Source organism: Cygnus atratus, chromosome 4, assembly GCF_013377495.2.
Source record: "Cygnus atratus isolate AKBS03 ecotype Queensland, Australia chromosome 4, CAtr_DNAZoo_HiC_assembly, whole genome shotgun sequence".
Lineage (NCBI taxonomy): Eukaryota > Metazoa > Chordata > Aves > Anseriformes > Anatidae > Cygnus > Cygnus atratus.
The window spans coordinates 50,519,850-50,546,489 of NC_066365.1; the positions used below are offsets into that span (position 1 = coordinate 50,519,850).

At 38.9% G+C, this 26,640-nt stretch overlaps 1 protein-coding gene across 2 annotated transcripts in view; it reads left to right on the forward strand.

The window, feature by feature from the left end:
• Positions 1-24,446, forward strand: part of TEC (tec protein tyrosine kinase) — a 49,602-nt gene extending 25,156 nt beyond the window's left edge. For both annotated transcript variants that reach the window (XM_035550396.2, XM_035550407.2), the window contains 16 exons: positions 8,265-8,366; positions 9,413-9,494; positions 11,069-11,197; positions 12,694-12,734; positions 12,962-13,143; positions 14,068-14,133; positions 15,210-15,264; positions 15,431-15,510; positions 16,271-16,404; positions 17,964-18,038; positions 18,822-18,993; positions 19,163-19,379; positions 19,932-19,996; positions 20,745-20,863; positions 21,208-21,365; positions 23,315-24,446. In XM_035550396.2, coding sequence (XP_035406289.1) covers positions 8,265-8,366; positions 9,413-9,494; positions 11,069-11,197; positions 12,694-12,734; positions 12,962-13,143; positions 14,068-14,133; positions 15,210-15,264; positions 15,431-15,510; positions 16,271-16,404; positions 17,964-18,038; positions 18,822-18,993; positions 19,163-19,379; positions 19,932-19,996; positions 20,745-20,863; positions 21,208-21,365; positions 23,315-23,392 — 1,755 coding nt within the window. In that variant the 3' untranslated portion in view covers positions 23,393-24,446. The remainder of the gene's footprint in view (positions 1-8,264; positions 8,367-9,412; positions 9,495-11,068; positions 11,198-12,693; positions 12,735-12,961; positions 13,144-14,067; positions 14,134-15,209; positions 15,265-15,430; positions 15,511-16,270; positions 16,405-17,963; positions 18,039-18,821; positions 18,994-19,162; positions 19,380-19,931; positions 19,997-20,744; positions 20,864-21,207; positions 21,366-23,314) is intronic.
• Positions 24,447-26,640: the final 2,194 nt, after the last annotated feature.

Here is a 26,640-nt window from a genome sequence, read left to right on the forward strand (position 1 = left end):
TACAGTTTTTAAATAGAAGATTAATGGGTATCCATTCTACTGTTGCTTTTTCCTATGGTGCTTGTCCTTTGTTCTTTTTCACTTCTTTAATTACCCTGATTTTTATGGTGTCCTTAGTCAATGCATAGGTGATTTAATTCCTTGTATAAATGAAAGCAAAGTTCATTATTAAAAGGCTTCTAATGACCTCATGGATTACTCATTTGCTAATGTATGATAAATAGCTACTGAAATGAGTGGATTGGCAGAGCTTCTTTATTCCTAATCATAGGTGATAATGATAGAGGTTTCCTAAAATACATGCAAGTTTGCAAAGTAACTCTATCGCTAGACCTGGAGGAGGACTGTGGGTTGGCTGCTGTTTTCTCCTGAAAGCACCAGAGGTGGATATACACTTTCTGCATGAATCACATAGAAATCCCTAGCTGTACTTGCTGGGGACGTGCTTTCACAACTTTCTCTGAAAGAGGCTGTGGCTTTAGATCAGTTCAGCTCTTACTGAAATAAAAATTGCATTTTTAATGCAATTAAACACACTTTTTTCCAGCATTGTCAGAAAAAGAATAAATCATTTTTTTAAAGTGCAGTCAGGATAGATGATGGTTTAAACACACATACACATATTTATATCTATATTAAATATGTGTAATGTATAATAACTAATGAAGTAGGGTAGCTTGTAGCAGTGGTTTGCAGCATGAATTATATTGCTGAGCAAGTACAGTGATGTATTTGCAAGTTATCCCACCTAAAATGATGCCTGTTACATCCATCTGTGTGGAGAATATTGTGTTTGCATCTCTAATGATCCTAATCTAATGATATAGGTTTTTTTTTTTTTTTCAAACTTCTTTGCTGGATCTGTATTTAAATACTAAGGATATGAGTAGCCACCCCCTATCTAATTTCTTTGTAATGACTACAACCATTGCTTCCACATATTAGCATCATTAGGAAGGTAGTTTATTTTAACTTTTTTTCTTTGCACTGACTTAGACAGAAATCAAGACAGAAAGTCAGTAAGTAACGTGGTAATGTGACTGATGAATGGATACTCTTGAGGTTATAGTTTGACAAGCAAACTTACAGATAGCTTTGCTGATGTAGCAGTACCTCTGTTGTTACTCCTGTTTGCTCAGCTAGAGTACTGGGATTGTGTGATATCTAAGTCTGACAAGAAAGAGCTGAGCCTTGCTTCAAGTATATTCACGGATGTAAAAATGATATAAGCCATGTACATATTGATATTTATATTGATGTAATTATTTTGTGATAGCTGCTAGTCCATCAGAACAGCACTGAACACTTCTAGCAAAAACCCAGTCCTTCTGAGGAGCTGCTTATCAAAGCTTAAGGTGTGCTAAGAAGTGAGTAGAGACGTAGTGTGAAGCATTGATGAGACAGTATGATAGCCAAAAACAGCTTTACCACTGATTAGTTACCTCTACCACTGTTGTGTGGTATCCTGGGGAAGAGGAGGGTTGAACTATGACTGTAGCTACCAACTGCTCAGAGCAAATGCAGTAAGGAATCAGCTTTATTTTAGGAGGTGAGGTAGATCAAACAGTAGGAATTAATTGTTCAAAATACAGCTGCTCATAAAGCAGGTCAGCATTTTGAGCTTTCAAGGTGAATAAAAGAGAAGGCTGTGTTCTGCAGCAGAGGCTCCAGAGAAATCTTGTGTGAGGAGCAACAAGGAGTCATTGGGAAAGCACCTAGGAGAGTTTGAGAAGAGAAATGTCACAGAGAGGGTCTGGATAGAAGTCTACTGGAAAGCAGTAGCTGTTGGCATTGAGAACCATGAAGCTCCATCCCGCCTGGTCTTTTTTGGTTGTTCAGCCCCCGTCCCCCCCCTCAGGGAAATATATATATATATACACACACACTATATATATAGTATATGTATACACACAACTTTGTATTTAAATAAATATATGTTAATAAGCGGAACTGCTGTATTGATGATGATTCAGAAGATGTCACATACTGGCTAAAAGCATAAAAGACAGATAGCAGTAGGCACAGATGGGGAAATTTTAAGCAGGTGTGACCAAAAGCTGTTTAAATCAAATAAATAATTTAAAGCTATTCACATGAATGAAGGCAGCATAACAGATGCATGGGAATGCATACTTGAAAAGAGCAAGTCATAAAGAAACTCAAGTTGTGAAATAATTTAGTTATGGTGCAATAATGATTCCCTGTTCTCTGTAACATCTACCAAACCAGAAGACTGATATAAAATGAGGATCTGAAATAATTATCTTTCTAGAAGAATTTGGCAGTTTGTGAGATGGAACTCACATTAGACTAAGCTGAAGTTAAAAAGCGTAGGTTGTAGTTACTGAATCACTGAGAAGGTGTTAATGAGAACATTTACCTTATGATTACACCTAGCAGGTGAATCTTAAAGGTGCTGTGAAGGAAGACTTGGAAAATAAATAAGATTCTGGAAGGCTAGGGAAGGTTTAGATTTAAAATACTGTAGAGAAGCTGAGAAACTGCCAGCTCTGAAGATAATTTCAATTACCAGAGAAGTGCTACAGCAAACTGGCTTCCTGAAAATACCTGGATGAAAACAAAATGGCACACCAGACAGCAAAGATTTGACAAGAACCGAAAAAATCTCAAACTAATCCAAGTTTCTTTCTGCCGGTGGATAACAAGCCTCATGGAGAGCAGAGAAGCAGCAGATAATCCTGCGTTTCCATTCTGCCCATTTCCATTCTGCGCTGCTTTTGGCAGCGCCAAACAACATTTATAACATTTTCAGGTGGCAGTATCAGATAAATCTGTATAAATCCCTTGTAAATTTGATGCAAAACAAATGCAAAAATGGTGTTTTGAAAAGTTTGAAAGACCAGGTGAAGCAGTTGGAGCCTCAGGTAGGTGACCAGAGCCTCACATCCTGTCCTGGGGCTCTGATCACCCACCTGTGATGCCTCTGGGCTTGGGCTCCCCTCCCTTCTTGGCTCAAGTTGTCCATGCCTCATGTTCAGACAACTCTAGGGCTGCTAGAGGGATGGCTGAAGGAAAGGTGTCGCTCACCTGATGGGTAGAGAGGTGGCCCTGTGGTCTGAGAGGGGAGAAAAGGGGGCAGAAATGCTACAGCTGGGCTGGCCAGGCTCAGACATCTGTGAGGACTTCACAGGAAACAAGGGAAGATTTGTCTGAAAGAACCTTGAAGCTATGTGCTAGTTGTTTAGACAACCAAAAGATTGTAGATAATTTAGGGCCTGATGTGGATGGAGACCTGGCTGATTTATTTGCTTCCTTTACGCTTATTTACGTCACTGCCTTATTCGATAGCAGCAATTCAACAGAACTGTAATTGCGTACATTTGACTGACTGCTGCTCAATTGTGGGAGAAGAGTAAATTTCAGGTAATACATTGTAGTAATGGCTAGGAAATTGCATCAGTGCTACTACAAAGAATTTCTTTTTTTTTTTTTTTTGGTTTCTGCAGTACTGGTGGCTGGCATCCGCTACACAGAAGAAGAGTAAATTACGCAGCCGGTCCATGATAAAGGTTTCTCAGTTTCAAATTTTGCAGTACAGGATTTGAGATTTTCTCCTTCTCACTTAGTTTGTTTGCATTTTTTTTCTTCTCTTGAAATTCATCCCAAGAATCAGATCTTGGCGCAGGTCAGGTCACGTCAGAATAATCAGCACCTCTCACCTTGTGTCGCAGTTCGAGCCATTGCAGAAAGGTGAACAGAAATACTTGATACTTGCTTTTCCTAGAATAATCATTTAAAAGAAAAAAAAAAAGGCTTAAAAGGAGTCAGGGTGTATTTCAACATATCTGACACACTGGAAAAATAAGAGGATAAAAATGTGGCCATCTAACAGCTAGCTACAGTATAAATATATTGCATAAACAGTAGTGACATTACTTGGTTGAAAACGCCTCTTAGGAGGGGACTGCAGCCATATCCAATGCTTATTGCTAAGTGACAAGGATATTTAAAATAAAATAATAATAGAAAAAATGTGCAAGCACCCTACATTTGACTTTGGAGCATATTCTGTGAAAGAAGTTGTCTCTGGTTGCTGCTGGGATAGGCAGGCTTTGCTGACGTCTTGTGAAATGGCTGAGCAGCTCCGTAAAAGGAGATGTAAGTAATGTGGAGGCTTTGGATGTTTTGGGGAACACCAGTTCCCTGGGTCATGTGCTGATGACCTCGGGGTTTCCTGCGTGGGAATAAGCATGGGAGAGAGCAATAGTGTGAAGAACAAGAGAAAGAGTGACGCCATGGGTGAACCAGAGTGCAGCTATCTCTTGGCAGCCAGGCTGACTTCTGCATGTTTTCATTGATACATATTTTTTTTTCCAAACAAAACGTCCTTTGTAGTGTTTAACCCCCCAACTCCACTCTTCTGAAGGTAAACAACATGATATCTTCATAAACAAAGAGGAAATGCACTGAAGAACCATTTTCTCTGGCAGTGGGAACATGGGCTTCTTAGGAAGTTGTAAAGCTACTATATTCAGCAGAGGAATTCCAAGTGTGTAGAAGATGAGCTGGCTGTGTACTTATCTAATGGATATTTCTTGTCTTCCTCTATTCTGAGATTATTTCTGGTTGGTTGGAATTTTGTAACCATATACTTGTTCCACATCTAACAATGTAGTTCTACTGTTGTAACTTCTTGGTATTACTATCTTACATATCGATGAATAGGAATAGCTTGTTCTTTTGCTTTGCATGGAAACAAGACGTTGGCTAGACTGGTCATCCTCGTTGTGAGTAAGGAACAGGGCTTCTGAAACTGTAAATCAAGCTTCTGAAGCACAGTCAAGTATGAAGTACATATGCCATTTTGCATTTTGGAAAGCTTTGTATAGTAGTTTCTGTACAGTCACTTCCCTTTTGTTATTTTCAGCAAGCAGATAACAGTTAAAAAAAAAAAAACAAACAACACCCTTTAGTGTGACTGTGAAGCACGTCTTTATCTATTTCTTATCCTTCTTGGGATATAGTATGTATACCTTTATTACTTACAGGTATGTAAAGATATTATATACGTTTATTATATATCTTTATAACTGTTTTTCCGTCAACAGGCCTCCCTCTAGAGGGATGTTCCTGAGGCGGACCCACTTTGTTAGGTGCCACGGGTTCACTGGCCATTTGGTTTCCAAATCCTCTGTGAATGCTTGTGTCCATAGAGCATGCGTGAGCATACTGGTGAAACACTGCTACTTCTACAGGGAATCCAACCGCTTTCTACTACATTGGCCATCTTCATCCAAAAACATCTGTGAAAAATGCCCCTCTTCCCACTATGGTTTGACATTGCATAATTAGCCCCTGGACTGATTCTGTCCCTTTGTAACAGAGGTCACTTGTTGGAAAGAGTGATTGTGAGTGGCTTTCTCAATGCTGGCTCGTGCCTGCAGCTCTACACTAGGTCAGGGTGTGAGCTCTGCTTGATCCTGCATTTCGTGTCCGCTCTACGCCTCACTCTAGAGCAAGGCATTAGGCATGCACATAAATGCAACACAGTGATGGTGTGCAAGAAGTCCCATTATAAAAAGAAATTGTTTAAGTAGGGCAGGCAGAGGAATTGCAGTGCTCTATTTATCATTTTTCTTCAGCCGTTCCTTCCTGCTCCTGTGTCCCATGGTTTAGTAGTGAGAAATGTTGAGCTAAAACACAGCTGCAAGCCTGGCAATTTGAAAGCTGTGGCCATTAATAACTGTTGCTTCTGCTGCAATCTGAAACACATCTGGAGCAGTACATTTGTCTTTAATTTCACATATAGAAGGTTTTTAATCTTTAAAATATGCAAAAATTAAATAATCTGATGTCATTAGGCTTTATTTGCTGGATTGGGTTATAAGGTGGGTCAAATTTGAACTGGTTTAATTTAGTGTCTCATGGTGATGTAAACTGAGCCACCTTAAATCATGCAAGTATACAAAGGGATGACTTAGGAAACATGAATACTAGAATGATGTGCTGAGTATTAGGAGGTTAGCTTTATTTTTATTTTGTTTTGTTTTATTTTGTTTTGTTTTGTTTTATTTTATTTTTTTCCAAAATGTTAGTTGATTATCTTCTTGGATTCCTGTTCTTTTGTTGTCTTAGCGCACACATGCTCCTTTGGAGCACTCACTGAATGCCAGAATTGGCATGAAAATCTGGGAGTCATGGAGGAGAGGCTTAAAGTCATAAAGCCTGTTCCTCAAAGAAATGTCTGTGATTCCAGATAGGGACAAAAAGGCAAATCATCTCTTTCCGTCCCCCAGCCTCGGTTAACCACTAGGTGGAATCCAAGCAATACATGAGTACCCCACAGGACCCAGAAAGCTGGGTAGATTCATTACAGAAGTGGCAGGCTTTTCTTCTTCTTTGTATGTCGTGCAGAGAAAAGATCTGGAAAGGTATCTTCAGTACCATTATGTGGAGTATTGAATTCTGTGCTTCACTTAAAAATGAAAAAAAAATAAAAATAAAAAGGTGGATCTTGTTTGGGTCTTCCATCCTGCATTTGCTAATCTGTCAGCTCCTAGGCCGCCAGGCTGCCATGCAGTGAAAATGAGAGGAAGGAGCAGTACTTGATGCTGTACCAAGCGGTGTGCAGTTGTTATTTGATATTTGGCACTTGCATTAACGTGTTTTACTTCAGGCAGTCAAAGTTCAAGTAAGGGGATACCATAAAAGAAGCAGAAAGCTTGAAACAAATTTTTGATCAGAAATCCAAGGTTGCATAGTCGGTGCAAATTATTTGTCAGCGTAACATGATAGCTGTGATAGCATGATAGCAGTGTTTGATTTTTTTTTTTTATTATTGACTCATCAGAATGTCTAATTCATCTTTGTTGTTGTTGCAATTTTAGAAACCCCTTGTTGGGACTTCTTTTTTGCGTTTTTAATTTTGTGGTGTTACATAACAGTTACAGCTTTATCTGAACTCGGTTCCTGTCATTCTTCCTAACGCTGACTGTGACATGCCTGAATTTTTCATGCACGTTTTATCTGCCTCTTTTCTTCATAACCATATGCGTAGGAGACAAAATACTAAAGGTGTTCTAAATTTTGGTGAGACTTCTCTGTTTTCCCTGTGTGGTAACTGTTGTGCTGCTAGGGTGGTGGAATTGTGTGATGGCTGTGCTTGAAGTTGCTCTGCTCTTCTGTTTATAGGACTCTTTTCAGTTGTTTATTATTGTGCCAGACTTCTGCTGTTTGGGCTGAAATTTCTGTCCTCAGGAGAGAGGAAGGGAGCTGAGTAGGGAGTAGAGTATCTCCAGTAATCCACTAATTACTAATTATTTCCACATTGCCTGGACAGTGTTCATCTTTCATAAGCTGCAAGCTGGTCTGCACGTGTTAGATGTGCTTTGCAATTCACAAATTTTGATGTGGGTTTATAATGAACCTGCCATGAGCTGCTGCCATTTTTGTTGTTGTTCCAGATTCCAGTAGAAACTTCCTCCCTTATAAGAGACCTGGTTTTCCCCAAAGTGAGAAGTGGCTCTTACAGTGTCCATAGATTTACCAGCTTTTTACTCTGATTAAAAGGAGCATCATTCACGTATTTCCCTTTGCCACGCAGCACAGTGTGCTGAAAATTTCCATGCTGTGCTTTCATTCTTAACCTCTTCTGCTTCAGTTAAACGAAAGGGGGATAAATCGACTTCTTCAGAAACAGACACCATAAAAAGGTCTGCATGTGTGTGGTCTTCACTGTTACTGCCTATTGCTTTTACATATAGACTGAAGCACAGTACAAGCCACCTCCAGCTTCAGGCTGCTTTTCCACAGAGCTTCCCTCTCGGGACAGTTGAACCACACTGTATTTCTGTGCATTTTAACTTGGGGCAGCAGCTGGTCAGCACTCCGGCAACAGAACACGGGAGCAGGCTAGATGACGCATTGGCACCTATTTCACTCACCATTTTTAGTCATAACTTGAGATAAGCAAGCTGTCCTTTATCTGTAGTCAGGTTCTTTTTTTTTTTTTTTTTTTGTAATGAAGAGTAGACTATGGTTACAACTGATTGGAAACTATTAAAAAGGTGGTGCTTTTTACTAAGCAGTTACACTCTAGTCTGTGCACTTTCGCCAGCGTAGGTCTTTATACCCTCTCATTCAAATGAATTCTGCAGTTAAAGCAACACTGCTGTTGTAAGTGGAAAAGTAAGCAATAAATCCCTGCAGAGAAAGGAGAAAAAAGAGATAATTAGATGAGTGCCTGTAGATGAATGCAGTCATCAGTTGTATTTTATTTAATGATTTTTGCTTTTATCTTACAGAAAAAGTACAGAAAAGGATCTGTGGATATTTCAAGGATTAAATGTGTAGAAGTTGTAAAAAATGATGGTATTATTCCCTGTCAAAATAAATACCCATTTCAGGTATGTTCCTTTGGTTTATATAAAGTACAGTGCTCCTTTCAATAGCACCAGGCCATTTGGATGTAACTTGCTTGAAATTACTGACACTTCTAAACACCGAGCCCATTCTCAGCTCCCTGGGGCTGTGTTGGAGGGGGCTTAGGGTCAGGGATGGAAAACCATCCCCAGAAAGCTCTGCTCCCCTTAAAGTCCCTGCTCGTGGGAGCTTTGCCAAAAACACTTGGTCTTTTTCTTTTCCCCACCCTCTCTGCCATGGTGTTGACTGGAAACTGCTTTGTCCTCCAAAACAGGTTAGTTGGCAGCCTATTTTTCCCTGTCTTCATTCTTGCACGCACTTTATATAAGCAGTGTGTTTGCAATTACCATTAATTTATATAGGAATAAGAAAATCAAGATAAACCTTGTTGCTTTTTCTTCCATTGTGAACTTAATGGAAGTAAACACAGAAAACAGAGTACTTAGAAGGAAAAAGAAATACTTAAATGTCAGGTTCTGCTTATGATGGAAGAAATTTTTGGTGTGAGTGTGAATTTCACTGATGGAAGTGGGGATCTGTCCCCTTTCTACCAGGACAATACTTGTTTTCCACCCATACACGCGGTGAAGAAAAGGCAAGAATTGACCCAGAGTAGCACAGAATCACAAAGCATTATGAAATGGCTGGGAACAATGGATGCCTGATTATAAAATCGCCTTAACAGTTATGAGATACTGTTTTTAGAAAACACACAGTGAAGAATGAACAAAGCAAAGCAAAGCATGAAGCAAACATCTAAAGGAATAATAGGATAATATACCATTACAGAATCCTTCCTGTTCTGCTGACAGCACCATGTATAAATAGCAAACGCTAAAAAACTTCCCCTTGTTTCTGCTTTTTGTCTCATGCTCCTCATGTGGCTGAGGACACTCATTTTGCCAAATGTAACAGTCTTTTCCCTTGTTCTGCTTACTCTTTTTGCTAAGGAATAAATAAAAGAGTATTACTATGTGAATGGCTTTATTTATTTATTTATTTTAATATTTTATTTCTTTTTTCCCTGCAGGTTGTATATGATGCTAATACACTTTATATTTTTGCACCAAGTCCACAAAGCCGGGATCAGTGGGTGAGGAATCTGAAAGAAGGTAAAGGAAATCACACTTAATATCTGACACATTTAGATAACTTTACTAGAGCTGTGTGCTGAGTCTGTCGAGGTGGAGGTAACTCACTGTTGTGTTTTGGATTTGTGGCTACAAGAGTGCTGAAAACACACCAGTGTTTTAGTGATTGCTGAGGGTGCTTGTGCAGCCTGGAGGCTTTGCCTTTAGCTCACGGTGCCCCCAAAGTGACAAGGTAGGGGTGGGCAAGGGGCTGGGAGGGGACACAGCTGGGGCAGGGGACCTGAATTGCCCCAAGGGATCTTCCATGCCATATACAGTCATGCTCAGCAATAAACTCTGGAGTAGGGGAAGGAGGGAGTGGGGGGGGGTTGGTTTCCAAGCTGGTCATTGCTCACAGGCTGGCTGGTCATTGGTCTGCTGGTGGGAGATGGTGTATTATTTCCTTTGCATCACTTTTTTTTTCTTTTTTCTTTTCTTTCCCCTCTCTTTAAACCGTCACAGCCCACAAGTTTTCTCACTTTTCCTCTTTCTATTATTTTCCCCCATGCCACTGTGTGGGTTGGGTGCTTAGCTACTGAGAGGTGTCAACCCACCACAAGCTAGAAAAATAAAATGGTGCAACTTCTATTGCACGTATCAACTGACTTTTATTTTTATTGGGCCAGATCATCATTTGCATACACAGCATGTGAGAATGGATACTGGGCATATCAGGCACCCTGGCTGATTTCATTCAATTTGTCTAGTCTAACTGCAACAAGAGTTTGAATCTATGCTTTTGTACAACATGTAAATCATCAAAAAACTTATCCAAACTAGTCAGCGGCATCACTCAGAAGTTTTGTCTGAATGCAGCTAGCCAGTGTTATGGGCCTGGTGATGGTCTTCCACTGATGTAAAATGACAGGAGGCATCTCCCCTGAAATGTTATTCTGATTATTGATATCATACTGAGTGAAGATCATTTTTTCAAGAGCCTCTTAATGCTTTCTGCTGTCATCAAACATTCACATTAATTGCAGGTGCTCTTCAAAGTCATAAGACGTAATTCCTGGGCTGGGCTGGGTCGGAAATGACTTCCGAAACTCAGCAGCCTCACAGGGTGGGGATGGGGAGCCTGCTAAACCAAACACAAGCATTGTGCTGTGAAATAGTGATAAATGTCAGCTAACTTTTCCTCAAGAACACTAATCACGGAGGAAATGGAGTCACTTGCAGTGGAAACAAAAAGAAAAGAGGTAGCCAGAGCCCACAGGGCCTTCACAGCCGCCCAACTGCATAGCAGGGTGCAGTTGGGCGCCTGGGTCTGTCTGCCTTCACAGAGGCACCAAACACTGCCCTGCTGTGGTGGCTGCTTTGGGTGGGGAGTACAGCACACCCTTCTGGAATAAAGTTGTGTATTACCCTAAAAATATCACCTGCCTTCACTGTATGACCTCCATGTAAACTTGTAAGAAGGTCCTTAAGAGAAACAGTGTTGTAGCAAGGACAGCAAGTAAAGATTACAATTCATGTCAAAGACACTGTAATATTTATTAAGAAAGTCAGATCTTGCTTTTTTTTTTTTTTTAATCTTTTCTCTCTATTTCCTGTAGGAATAAAGAACAACAGCAATATAATGGTAAAATATCATCCTAAATTCTGGACAGAGGGAATTTATCAGTGCTGCAGACAGACAGAAAAATTAGCGCCTGGCTGTGAAAGATATAATCTTTTTGAAAACAGTAAGTACATAACTTTTCATATGAAAATATCTTGGCATATTTTTATGTGTTTTGTTGTTGTTATTGTTATGTGATTCAGTCCTCACATTTGAATGCTGTAGGTATCAGGGAAATTTTATGGCGCACAGTTAATAGTAGATACTGTGTCTAGAGAAAACAAAAATATTTTTCACATCCAAACATTTTTTAAAAAGTGTAGAAGTCAGTCAATTATCCTTCCAAAAAGTGTTTGGAGACAGCTGAAAGGAATCACTGAGGTTGCTGAATTTATTTTCCACTTGGCTTGTATTTCCCATCTGAAACCTATTTGACCAACTGTTTACCTCAGACTGAGGTTAAAACCTTGTAGTGAAAAAGATTCATCTGATCTTTGCCAGCTCTCCAGTTAGAATAAATAACTTCTGTGTATCCATGTAAAGGAATAATAACCCTGCTGGAATTGGTGTTATTACACCAGTGTGAAAATGGTACAAGAATGTAGCTAGGCTTAATGCATTTACAGACATGTGGCTCAATTTTCTTAAAAGTTTGGAAATGTCCATATGCTGAACCTGGATGAACCATGACTTCCGTATGCATATGACTCTTCCAGCATGCAAACCAAAGCCTGTACTTGTTCTGCAGTGTATGCTGTAGCATGCAAAGATGGGGAAGTGTGACCCCCACTGCCGTATTGTCCTGTGTGACAATACAGTAATTATCTATCCTTGATTCAAGGGAAACTCCTTGGCATAAAAGTAATTGCAACAATGCTTACCTCCTAGTGAAATTAACAGTGCCTGGACAATTTCCTACATTAGGGCCTTAAAAGGTGGGAAATTGTGTATTTCATAGCATTAAAAGAAGAAAAAACAGTGGCTTATGGTTGACCTTATTCTTCAAGATGATAGTTCAACCTCTGAAGTGGAAAAAAGCAGCACAGGAGAAAAAATAGTTTTGGACCTGAGAAGTAATTTAAAAAGTACTTTTTTAATACAATTTTACACAATTTTATACAAAAAATACAACTTTTATGCCTTATTTGGCAAAACAAGAATCAGGGGAAACATATTTTTTCTAAGAATTGATATTAATAGGAACAGACAGATTATCATGGTGAGAAGAATACTGCTTCCTTTCTATATTCCATTTTTACTTAAATTTTTTTTTTTCCTCATTAAGGAGCAGGACATGGTTTTGAACTCCTGGAGTCTCTTGTAGGAACTCTGTGAGGCATCCCTGCCCATGGGCTGGCTTGGAGCTGTCTGTGTGGCATGCTGTGGTGCGACACAGATGTCACCAAATACTGCTGTGAATGTTGCCTGCTGGCCAATTTAATGTGTTGTCACAGAACACTTAACCAATGTTTTCTCACTTGGAGCTTGTTTTGCTTCCTGACTTACTATGCTATTCTGAAGACTAATTAAGATGTTAAAGCCTTATCTGAAGTTTAAAACTTTTATCCAGTTTTTAAATTTATAATTAAACATGAATCTTTTTCTGTGCTCTGTTTGTAGGTGTAGTGACACTCCCTTCTCCAATGCCAGAAAAAAATACGGTAGGTGTCTGTGCTGCTGATGAAGAGGGGGCTGAAAAGCCAACGCCATCAGGGCTGCGGTGCTGCGGTCAGCCTAGCCACTGCAGCTCTCTCCTGGGGCAACGCAGAACTAGCTCAGCTTTTGCTTCTGGGATGCTTGGCTGTTTTGCAGTGGTGTAATAGCAGGGACTGGGTGGAGTGGAATCATGGAGCAAAGTGGAATGATGATCATTTTGTATCATTTTCAGCGAAGGCCGCCACCGCCTGTTCCTCCAGCTGAGGAAAATGACAGTGAAGAGGAGGAGATAGTGGTGGCAATGTATGACTTCCAGCCTACAGAACGTCATGATTTAAGATTAGACAAAGGTGAAGAATATACAGTAATTGAGAAGAATGACATTCACTGGTGGAAGGCAAGAGACAAATATGGGTAAGCATTGAGTTTATTATTTTTCAATCTAATGTTAATAAGGCTGTTTTCAGGTTCTAGTAGTTTATATTGATTACGTATTAACAAATAACTGTATTAGACCCCACTTATGACCTAAATCCTGAAATCTCATCCATATCTTTGTTCCCACATAGAATTCAGTCAAAAAAGTGTGGTTCTCAATAGATTATGGAGTTTGAGTGCAAAGACTGTTGCAGAACTGAAAGCATTTACGATGACATTTACTATCAGGCAAAACCTAACTTGACTGGTCCAGCCCTCCTGTTTTCCTGGGGAATAGCTCATTAGGAAGCAACGTGATTAACATTCAGATCAGCAGGCTCTGACTTCCAGGCTTGAATGATCATTGTCTTGTTTTACAACTGTATCATTAGGGGTAATCTTTGAATGAGCTGAGAGAGAGTTGCAGTGAGATACCTTAATGACTACGATGTCCTAATTTTACATTCCGTGGATTAAAATTTTACCCTGTGGTTTTCAGGATGGAAGTTACCAAACTTCAATATTTACCAGGTCAATGTTGCAAACTGTTAAGGGTAATTGTCAGTTATTAGGTACAGCAGGGCTGCTGTGGCAGTCTCCAAGTATATTTATAGCGACCAACTGCAACCTCTGAGCACAGAAGTGATGGAGAAGCAAAGGGTCACTTGTTTTCCCCACTTCTGCTGCTTTTCTTGGACACTTCTGCTGACTGTGCAGATTTTTTAGCTGCAGTGAAAGCTAATGTGGAAATGTTGATGTGAAACATTAATTTCTGTATGAGTAGTAAAGTGGGTGGCTCAGTAATAAATAGATGACTGCTAGTCATTACTGACCTCTGGTAATTAGCAGAATGAAGCAGTGTCTTCTAGGCATGCAATTTTACATCTTTTTATTCAGATTACATATTATTTATTCTTTTAGACATGAAGGATATATCCCAAGCAACTATGTAACAGGAAAGAAGTCCAACAACCTGGATCAATATGAGTAAGTGAACATTTGAATTAAAATGTGCAAGACCATAAAATAAAAGCTATGCTTTAAGAATTACAATGCATTTTTGAAGTTTTGAAAACTGTTTATTATTGTAAACATTAAGTAAACACATATATCATTGATCTCAGAGATTAAACAAATATTTGGAATATGCATTTATTTGTTCTGATTCTCCTCAGTGATTTTTGTTGTCATGTATGAAGTAGAGTCAAGTCAGTGAGATGGCCATCAGGCATGCAGTTTTTAGGATATTACTATTAAAAGCAAAAAAATAAACTTCAAAACCCTCTCAATTCTTTGACAGACAGAGAGAGATATTAAAGGAAATTTATCCATTTTAAATGTGTTCTTTGTTGCTTTCTCACCTTTGAGGCTCTCATTAAAGCCCTGCACTGCTCTGGGCTGTGTTATGAAAGGGGCAGAAAGGGAAGGAAGGAACTGGGCTGCCGTATCTGGTCCAGCTACTTTGTGCCTTACCACCTTGGTGACATGGCTCAGGGTCACTGCACAGAGGATTGCTCCAGATCATCTTTGCAAAACCACTACAGCAGAAATTGAGTAGAGGCTTCTGTGCCACTTCCCTGCTCTTCTACCATTGTGGCAGCATGGCTCAAAATAATACACCGCACCATTTGCTAGCTGTGTGGTTTTTGTTGTTGTTACTATTCACTGCAACAGGTAGAAACACCAGTGATTATTTGGCTGCTTCACCAAGCACAAGGATATGGAGCAGCCACATTTAATTCACTTTTGGCCTGTTCTGTGATTGTGAAGTTACTGAATGAAATTCAATGGAAGCTGGCAGTCATCTCAGCAGGTGACTGGGACAGTGTGTAGACAGCTGCTTGAGGGCTGCCTTGAGGCTGCTGGTCTGCTCTAAGGCTGCCATGCAGAATCATCACCACCATCAGCATGCCTCTGTGTTTTAGAAGTGGTTTTGCTCAAAAATTAGTCCAATTTCCTGAAATTTATTGGTTTCTGTGAGATCTCACTGGATCAAATTCAGATTTCAAGGCGTTTTTATGGGTAAACACTACTATGTAATAGGTGCTGATGTTGCATTGCAGGTGGTACAGCAGGAACCTCAACCGGAGCAAGGCGGAGCAGCTCCTCAGAAATGAGGTGAGTATGGCAGCCTTGCAGTACGAACCGTGGTGTTCGCTTAAAGTAGCCTCTCCTATTTAAGCCAACGCTTAATTTTGACACACGCAAATCACAGAACAATTAGGAAGGACACGCAGCTTAAAATTGCTTGTGGTATAAAGCTGTCAATGTGCTTGCATTTTAGGATAAAGAAGGTGGTTTTGTGGTGAGAGACTCAAGTCAGCCTGGCCTGTATACAGTTTCCCTTTATACAAAATTTGGAGGGTAAGTTTCTGCGGCTACCCTGCACACCCTGCCTTGTTTGAATTGATTTGCATGCATATTCAAACCCCTGGGCTGGAGGGGAGGCCAGGAGAGAGCTCAACAAAGAAGCAAGGGCCATTATGTTAGAAAACACAGGTGACCAAAATTAGCTTCTCAACTCCATGTTTAGGCTACATTGGCTTTAATCCAGTGAAAATCTGAACTGTCACTGAAAGAAAGAGGCTGTCCCATACCATTCAGACTTTTCCTTCATCCCAACCAACGTGTTCAAGTGGGGAGTTGGGTTGGGGAACAAACCAGGCTGAAAATTAACTCATATGGGTTAATCTTCAACTTGGTCGTAGTACTGAGGTGAACATCCCAAGCAATGAGTGCTCAGAGTCTTTGGTATTCAAGATGTTTCTGAAGCATGTAACGTTGGGCACCCATGCTGGCTGAATTGGTGCCCACCCTGGGGCTGTGGTGATGTGCAAAGGGACCCCCTACCATTGTCCCTGCTCATGACAACAGTCTCAGCTTTCCTCTCCTGACATAGTATGAGTACCATAGGACCACCAGGCATGGTGTGAGGAGATACAGAGAGATCAAGTACGTCCATTCAGCATTTGTGCAGATCTTCAGGTCTGAAAGTTGCTTAGTGTGTTCTGTATGTAGTCTCCTGTTTAAGAAAAACTAGCATTCTTTTTCTAGTCAATATGTTCCTCTTACAAAGTTCACAACAAATGACACTGTATTATTATATTGTTTCTTTTTTTTTCAGAGAAGGCTCATCAGGAATAAGACACTACCATATAAAAGAAACAGTGACATCACCGAAGCAGTACTACCTCGCAGAAAAACATCTCTTTAACTCCATTCCAGAAATAATTGAGTATCACAAACATAATGCAGCAGGTAGATGGATTACATTTCTTCCTGTCACTGTGGGTTGATTTGGAAGGGAGCGTGAGGTGTTTAGCATTCGAATGAAGACTTTTAGGTTTTTATAGATACTTCTTCCTTCGAGAAACCGTGAGACTGCATTTTCACATTTCTTCAATGTAGGCAATCATTTGAAAGATTTTATGTAAATATATATACATATTCATATATGTATATACATTTATATATTACACATATATAACATATATTTTAAATATAATTTATGTATTTATACACACACATGCTATTCCTATTATTAGCCCAGTCTAGTGGATGGACACCAGCAGCAGAGGTCAGCTTCTAGCTTTAGGAGGACAGATGGTGTTTTCTTTCTATCAGTACTTTCTTTAACACTGTATACATTACTTATTCGCCATTCCTATTTGCTTGCTGTACAGTGAGCTAGATCCTTTTTCCTGGCTGAGACACAAGTACAGAACAAGCTGAGGTAAAGGTGTGGCAAAATTAGTTTTTGACAGTCTTTGACAGTTCAGTGCGCTCTGATCCACAGTGAAATAGAAGAACGGCTTTATTGTTTCAGGAAAAGAACATTAATTTAGCTCCATGTCATGTCTCTAACAGTGGCCTATAACCCACAGCAGATGGGCAGGGATGGTACTTCTCCAGAGTACTCTCTAGGTGCTTACCTGTGGGTCACCACAACTTAAAATGATATAACCCCCATACAGAAAACACATGAAGAGAACAGCAATATTTTTTTCAGGGAGTGCCTGAAAATATATCTTTGTAAAGGTTGGACACTTAGATTTACAGCTGACAGCTGGTGCTGGTGTCTACCTGCTGTGTGAAAGGATGGGGAGAGTTTAGGAATCTGGCTGAAGGCACGGATACTAATGTAGTATGTTTTTCGCAAGTCCAGTCTGTTCATTTATTTCTCTCGTGAGCTGTATTTTCCAGATGTTTATGTCAAATTCAGATGACCATGCATTTCCTGATGGTATTCTGGAAAATGCTTTTCTGAAAAATATGCTTCAAAATCCAACCCTACTTTTCATTTGTTATAATTGATTTTACTAACTATTTTTAATTGCTTCATGCTTTTTTCCTTTTGTTGCATCAAGTTCTGAAAAGATTTTAGCAGAATATTCAGCAAGCATGCAGCATTTATTTTTTGCATATAAAACACTGTACAAAATAAATGTGAAAGTGAAACTCACATTAACTTTCTGTAAAACCTTTTAGACAGTCTTTCTGATCTTTATGAAAGGGGTGGTCTCTGGTCAGCCTTCATTGGTGCTTGCATAACAGTAAAGCACAAATATGTATACATATATCTATATCCATCTCTCACCAGTAAAGATGATGCAAGAAGTTAGATGCAGTGAGCTCTCTTGTGTACCTTGAAGCTGCTTTGAATAGTCAAAACAATGCAATAGCAGCAAATATAGTCAAAACTGTATATACGTTTATTGTTAGCTAGTGTTGCACTCTGCAGTGAACAAGCAGCTGAGTTGCTGTTTGGCATTGTTTCAGAAATAAGCTGTATCTCTTCATTTAACTTTGAATTTCAGGTCTTGTTACGAGGCTGCGCTACCCAGTGACCCCGAAGAAGACAACGGCACCAACAACTGCAGGATTCAGCTATGGTAACTGCGTGTTATATTGATCTATACATACCTTTTCTGATGATTTTATATGTATAAGCTGCCACAGTATTTTCTAAATATTTTGAAAATACCTTATTTTGTACTGTGATGCTAACTTACATAGGTCCAAGTTGTATATTTGAGATCCTTGTAGAGAGAATTGCCGTAGAAAGACATCAGAGCTGGTGGCAGGCATGTGGTGCCAAGGAACGCCATGAGTAGAAGCAGAACCTGCTGCTGATGCTCCAGGGCAATTTAGCGTTCTTCCTCTACTTTTTTGTGGACACTTTGGGCTCTTCCTGATTAAAGAGCTGTGCCTCCTTCATAAGCCTTCAGACTTCTTACTCAACCTTGACCCTTTGATCTCTGCAGAAGTGTTGCTTTTGTTCTTTTATTTAACATTTTGAGTGGTCCGTTTTTAAGAACAGCACACAAGGGAACCCAACAGCCTCTATGCATTGACAGAACTTTGTATGATGACAGTTTCTTGAATCAAGTCTGATAACATCAGTATATATTTATTGGCTTCAGGAAATTTTGTTTTTTGCCTTCTGTGTTGGTCAGCAGCTGGTTAAAAGTTGTGTCTAGATTAAAATTTTCCTTTTTTCTTGTGACATACAGAACTGCTACATTTTCAAGATAAGAAGTTTTCGCCCTAAATTCCCTAATTTGCTAGTAACCTAGGGTTTCTCTTCCTCCTCTCTGTCACCTACCAGTTCAACATGTTTGCTAATATAACAGTAAGGGGCTAGGGGCTCTCACTTTTTTTTTGTTGCTTTGCAGAGAAATGGGAAATTAATCCCTCGGAGCTGACTTTCATGAGAGAACTGGGGAGCGGTCTATTTGGAGTAGTGCGCCTTGGGAAATGGAGGGCACAGTACAAAGTGGCCATCAAAGCAATTCGGGAAGGTGCGATGTACGAAGAAGACTTCATTGAAGAAGCCAAAGTGATGATGTGAGTTGATGCGCAGTGCTTGGCACTATTATTGCCAGTTCTGGGCCTCTGGTGACATTACTTATTATAGATAAAACACTTCAGGCATTGTGGTATTTTGGAGTTTTGTGGGGTAAAGAGCTAGCACAGGGTGGAGGAAGTAATAATTACATGATTTCAACCTTTTCAGGAAACTAACACATCCTAAATTAGTTCAGCTGTATGGTGTGTGCACACAGCAGAGACCTATTTACATCGTGACAGAGTTCATGGAGCATGGATGCCTTCTGAATTACCTGAGACAAAAACGTGGAGTTTTGAGTAAAGACGTCCTTCTCACAATGTGCCAAGATGTATGTGAGGGAATGGAGTACCTGGAGAGAAACAGCTTTATCCACAGAGACCTGGTAACATCCCGTTATGCAATAAACTCTTCCTTAATTTTTTTATTTCTGGCTTTATCTATTCCTTTTTGAAACAGCCTGCTTGTAAATAACAGCTTTTATTCTCACAAAAGATTGTAAGTAGTTTAAGTTGGCTCTTCAGGTTCTAACCAAATCTCTAAAGCTGTAATGTACCACAAAAGATGAGAGGTTTCTCTCTCCTGAGAAAAGGGAATAAAATTGCTCTGAAATGTTTATAAAAAGTTGATAGCTGTTTGCACTGAAATAACAATGTATCTTTATTCTGTATTGGTGCCATTTTTACTGCTCATGAATCCCTTGAGATCATAATTTTTCTTGGTGATTTTTTTTACAAAATGGTTTAGCTGTCAAAACAACACTATCAGGAGCAAATGCATGTGTACCGTTTATTCTGGACCATAATGAGAATGCACCACTGAGCTTGGTGAATCAGTGAACTTGCTAAGCAATGAGGGCAAAGTCCTCGTTATATTGTTGTAATTCATCTGAGATAGACTGGAAGATTTAAACCAAATCTAACCATTCCCTTTGCAGGCTGCCAGGAACTGCTTGGTGAATGATTCAGGAGTGGTCAAAGTGTCTGATTTTGGAATGACAAGGTATAGTTGTGGTGATTTTGGAGAATTCACCTAGCCCTTGTTCTTGTCTGAAAGAGAAAACACATCGAGCAGTTACAGGAAAAAAATGATCTTTTTTGACCTCTCTAAGGAACATCCTTTGCTTCATTTCTCCAGTGCCTTTCAAGATTATTATTCTGTAGTGATGTGTCTCTTTCCTTTATCTTTTCAACTGTGGAAAAGCAAAACTGTATTCTCTAGAGAATCAAGTGTGCCCTTATCCTGCGAGGCCTGTCTGTGAACAAACTCTGTGGTCTGACTGTTTAAAAGAAAAAATAAACAAACAAACAAACCAAAAAAACCACCAACCAACCAACCCAAAAAACCCTAATACGCAACAGGGTTTGGCCATACTTTTCTTGGCTGTTGCCACCATTGTGTGCTACACAGCTTGCATGTCTCTTGATATCTGAATCCAGACTGACCAGTGAGAAATAGAGCAACAAATGGACGATTTTGCATAGTTTTTCTGGTAACACAGAAAAATTTGACTTGCATGTGGCCTAGACTTTTATTGTATAGCTAATAATTACAAGACTCCAAGGTAAACAGAAAATCAAACTGCCTTGACTGAAACCTTAGTACTGGTCTGAAGAAGCTGGTTTTATCATGTGTTACTAAGTCATGGCCATTAGGTGGCAATACGAGCTTCTGAAATTCAACTCCAAATCTAAATTATGATTTGTAGGCTTGAAGGCCAACGGAAAGATTTAATGCTTTTCTTTTTTAGGTATGTCCTTGATGATCAATACACAAGCTCCTCGGGGGCTAAATTTCCTGTGAAATGGTGCCCCCCAGAAGTTTTTAATTATAGCCGATTCAGCAGCAAGTCAGATGTCTGGTCATTCGGTAAGATGTTCATCATTGAAACAAAGCACTATTTTTACATTTTGTCAATAGAAGTTAAGCTCCAGTTATTTGGAAGTATTCAGACATCTGAGAAGAAGTTTAGAGAAACTGCTTACCATGGTTTTATGTTTGCATAAGGTTCCACAGAGGTTATTAGTGCTGTTATTTATTAAAATCCATGCTACTAGAATAAAGTTTTTTCATTAATGACACAGGTGAACACTGCTTATAGAATATGGATCTTAAGCTATTTTTTTCAGAAAGACTGAACCTAGAGCTTAAAATAAATATTCATTTAAAAAACTTAATGGCTTATTTTCTTAATGTTTATTTTCATTTTTTAGGTGTTTTAATGTGGGAAGTGTTTACGGAAGGAAAAATGCCCTTTGAAAAAAGCTCCAACTATGAAGTGGTAACTATGGTTAGCCAAGGACATCGTTTATATCGGCCCAAACTGGCCTGTAAGCAGGTGTATGAAGTCATGATGATGTGCTGGCAGGAGGTATGCATTTTTTGGTGTGGGGGGATGTTTTTCCCTTTGAATTAAAAAAAAAAAAAAAAAGGGTCAGTCCAGCAACAGCAATTAATCTGTATTGCAACATTCTGACTGTAACCAGGTCATCAAGGCCTGAGATCCCAGAAGACTTACTCATGTGTCCTTCCTTCCTGAGCAATACTCGTATGGAGATAATAGCTGGTAGAACAGAAAAGAACAGGGTTTTTTCGTGTACAGGTGGTGCAAGAGAGGCATAAAGAGGAATACAGGGAAAAGAAGGTACCCCTTGATCTACTGCTGATGGTGCATAAAAGACAGGGTACAAGAGATGAGATGTAGACCAGACCTGAATGTTGGTAGACAGATGATGGAAATCTTGTACATTTGCTGTATCAAAAGAGCCAGCTGAGTGAGGTAGAGAGAATTGTCCTGTACTCAGGTCAGTGGGAGAATGAGTTTAGTTCAGTCACTAATACATGCCTTAGGCGAGAAGAAGGGAGGGGAAAGTGGGGTATATAAGAGTCGGCAAATATAATTTTGATACAACTGAGATGAAAACTAAATTAAATACTTTAAGTACCAACTAACTTAACATAAAGCAGATTCTATAGTATTAATGTAGAAAGTGTATGAAAGGGTTTAATTAATTGCCTCTAATTTTGAGAGAGCAATCAGGGAAATGAAGAATGGAAAGAGCTAAATGATTGATTTCTACTTAGCCTTTGCCACAGAGGGTGCTGGGGAAAGACTGCTCTTTTCCAGTAATAAAGATGACATACTGTCTGATACTTGTCTTGAAGGAGAAGGTGCAGGAACAAAAAGTAATTAGTCATGAAACTGACTGGTGGATATCTAAAACGTACGAAGCAGTTGGTTTATGAAGCAAAAAAATACATTAAAAACAACAGTGCCCTGGAGGGCTGCGAAATAATAAATGTGTCTACAATCCAGAAAGGGTTGTCACAGGAGCTAGGAAACTGTAGACCATTAAGTTTTGTTTGTACTTGGTAATCTGCTTGAAATGATCATTAAAATGGACTAAGAAATCACCTGAAAAATAACAGTAAGTTATTCGTTAACACTCTCTGCATATCAGTGTGTGTTTATAGAATTTATATGACCATCAGTGAATTGATTAAAAACGTATTGATCTCATGAGGGGTTTTTAACAGCAAAAACTAAGCAATCATAGTGTTGGAAAGAGAGAATCTTCACGAATCACAAACAGGACACGAATAATGGCAACGTCTTTGTCATAAAATGTGATTAACTGTAGGTACCTTTATCCTTGCTTAATAAATTTAATAATTATTTGAAAAGTGTGTGAATACTGAGTCTTCAAAATGCACAAATTTATTTAGGCTGATAAATGGAGGAAAGGTACAAGTTATCCAGGCATTGAAAAGATGTTAAATTAACTGTGTCAGTAAGGTCAGCAAAGAAACTGCCTCAGTGTATTGATGTAATTGAATGAAACAAAGAGGATGTTATGACATACAGGGAACCGTATGGAAGACAAATAGAGTAAATGAAGGATACTGTTGCTTAAGTCTATGATGCAGTCTCATTTCTCAGTCCAAAAAATGTGGAAGAGATTTCAGAGAATCACACTCAGAATGCTTAGGAGCATGAACAAGTTGCCTAAAGAAAGATTGGAATCATTTATTTGGGAGGATAGGGAGACAGAAATAAAAAAATATAGCATTATGCAAAATAATGAATTATACAAAGAGTGTAGTCCAACAACACATATTACTGTTTTCCAAAACGTGGAAGAAAAGGTGACACTGAAATTGTGATGCATCCAAAACTTACACAGGGAAATATCTTTTTCACATCACGTTTAATGAAATAGTAAATTCATTGCGATGGAATGATGTTGAGACAAAGAATTTACCAAAATCAGCACAACTTTTTTGCTTTCTGATCGCAGCTATGCATACTTTTGTTTTTAGAAACCAGAGGGACGCCCAACTTTTGAAGACTTGCTCCACATAATCGTTGACATTGCAGAAAATGAAGATGCTTTCTGAAAAAAGACAACATCAGCACAAGTGTAGAGAAGAAATCACTTTCGAGAGATGTGGCTTCATCATTTCTTTTTAAAGGCTTGGTCCTGTAGGCTGCTGGATGCTGCTAAATGGTGTGGGGAACCCATAACATTTGATTCACTTCATATCTTCAGCAATACTGGCAGTATTTCCACTGAAAACTCAGCACTGCATAGCCAAAAAAGTGTGCTGTTTATGGAGAAAGAAAGAGAATATGACCAAAGCCCAGGAGCTTAATTTGCATTTACTGGGTTGGATTCACGTATGTACAGTCCATGTTTCTGAGTTTCTCTTTACACAGGCAGTAGTAGTAGTAGTAGTGATTTGCATGCTTAAAAATTGAAGGTATCTTTAAATGGCTACTTACTGACATTCAAACGTTTCTAGAGACTCTCCAGAAACATTATTTTTCTCAGTTGATGGGTGTTTTATGATGCACCAAGAACACAAAATGTGCCTCTTTCATTTGCACATGGTAGGTTGTTAACAGCAGTTTCAGTTCAGTGTAACACTCCAAAGAAGATTTGCTTCAGGACTGAGCCATGATATGCCCCAAGCCATTCTAGGCTGTTTGGTCCACTGGAGATCTTGCAAGTTTAGTCATTATTCATGAAAAATCAGTCCAATATTCAGCACAACTGGCTGTCAGTGTACCATAGTACCTTGTTTTGGATTAATTATAAAATAATTTATATGCTGTATGTATTGTAAATATATAAATTCCATGCGTTTATTTATATAAACTGTGTGTTTTTCTCTTGAAATTTTCAAACAAATTTGTCCTACCTTGTCTTACATACAACTGAATACATGGGTTTGTAAGTGAGGGAAAATACACTCTCAGGTGTGTTAAAGGAGGGCTTGTCTTTGTCTGTCATATATACGTACAGGGATCTAACCTTTATGTTTTTAACAGAAAATGTCATACTACATGTGCGTGTAAATAAAATGAATGTTAACTGTGGTTTGGAACAATGTGTAATGCGTTGCCATTAATTTACTGTCAGGACAGTGCATTGTAAGCCAAACTTATTGTTTGTGTGATCACATTGTCCATATGAATGTGCCATTATGATAGCCCATGTATATACGTATCTGTGTGTACACACTCTCTATTAAATATATATATTGTAGTATCAATATATATTTAATTGAATTTGGCTGTGATCAAATGTTTAGTGCAGAAAAGGCTGAACTCTCTTTAGTAGCTATGTGCCCTTTCCCTTCTGCTAGAGGCAGAAGTTTCTGCAGCCTTGTTAAAGTCTGTCCTGCCCCCCCCCCCCCCAAAAAAAAAAAAGTTTCCGTGCAAAGAGGAGTATAGTGAAGTTTATTTCAAATAAAGTTATTAAAGGTAAGTGTAGTTACCTAAATAGATTCCATCATTGCTGCATTTTAGCATTTCTGTAGTCAGTTTTGGAGGGTCTTAGATTCCCCTCACTGCTTTGTCTAAGCCTTTATGTTCAAAAGGAAGAAGTCTCTTGTTTGCAGAAATACTTTCCTTTTCCTGTGGTATTCCATAGAACAGTTTCAGGGTGTCAGAAAAGGTTTAAATTGTTATTTCCTTTTTCTTAATGATGAAGTCTCATGAGATTATCTCTGCTATACAAACTGACCTGTCAAAGAGTTGAGTCCAAACCACTACGAAATGAATACCAACAGCATGTACTGTTGAAGGGAAAAATATTTGCATTTTCTACCTGTAGTAGAAAAAAAGAGTATGAAAGATCTAAGGTAAGCCAAGCTCATCTTTCCTTCTCTAGCTGCTTCTTTGAATCCCAGTTTCTTGGTGGAGACACTGCAAAGTATGGCATTGCAAACAGTTCCAACAGTATGTAATGAGGAATTTTACAGGAATAAGCAACATTTCCCAGAAAACATATATGAAGCATGGGAAAATCAGGAGATTAATAGTTTCCAGTAAACCTTAGGGCTGTTTCTTTATTCTACAATAATTATACGTTAATATATATGATAAAACATACCCTAAATGTACTGACTTTTGGCAGGAGTTTCCTCAATGAGGGTGGGTGCTTTGGATGCCACTTTGGATCGTGCCCTTCACCTGCCTCTTCATGCTACCCAAGGGTAATTTCTGCATATCCCCCATGGGGTTTGATGCTTACTTGGGATATCGGGAACTATGAGGCACCTTGTTTCTAGATTACTTAATTTTTCAGTTGATCTAGCCTTAGATGGTTAATTTTGGGATGAATCAGAATAGGTTTGGAGGCAGCTGTCTCGGTTACTTAACCTGTCTTTGAAGACATTGGGAAAAATATCATGCCATCATTTCTTCTGGATGAGCTCAGCTATCCTAAAACAACATACCTTCACCCTCTTACTAAAACTGATTTTTTTCAAATGTCAGGATCAAAAATTTATCTGAAATTAACCCAATTCTGTGGTATACATGTTGCATTTTTCCCCATTTTTAAGCAGTACTTAACCCTACTGATTATAGTTCAATATTTTTTCTGTAAAGTATGTATTTGATTCTAGAAAGCAGTTTTTTTTCACTTTTTTTTTTTAACTCACCAGATGTGTGATTAGTACCTACTCTTTTTTTTTTTTTTTTTAGGAAAGTAGGCGGGGTCAAACTGTATTTGTGTTTTACCAGGCTTCAGAGCAGAGCTAGACACTCAGACAGGGGTGTTTTACCGGCGCAACTGATGAAGAAAGGTTTGCATTTCATTTGAATATAAGCAGACAACCAGATATGATTCTTTCTACCTGTAAGTAAATTGGCCCACATATTTTTATCTTGGAAGTATTGTTTTGTGCAGTAGCTGTATGTTTAGCAAATGAGCTATTTAAATATTGCCATAAAAATACCAAACAGCTTCCTCTTGTGCTGCTTAGGTGATCTGTATTTGGACTCCTTGTTTTGACTTACTTTCAAAATTACTACATAAATATGAATCCAGTATATGGTGGGTTCAGCAAAACATCTACTTTTTCAGACAGGTACAGAGATATTTCCACTTGCTGTCCTTAAAACTATCTACAGGATAGACATGAATAAAAAGTTTGGTAGGACTAGAGCTGTCTCTCCTCCAGTGCAGAATTAACTTGAGAAAATACAGAAAGCCTGAACTTACACAAGTGAAAAGCTGAAAACTTGTCTTCTGAAGTATTTTTAGCAGCAAACGGTACTGTTGCTTTCTACTAGATAAGGTGCAAACATACCTGATCAGGAGGCATAATGTGTGTTACGGTAAAAATTTCGTTTT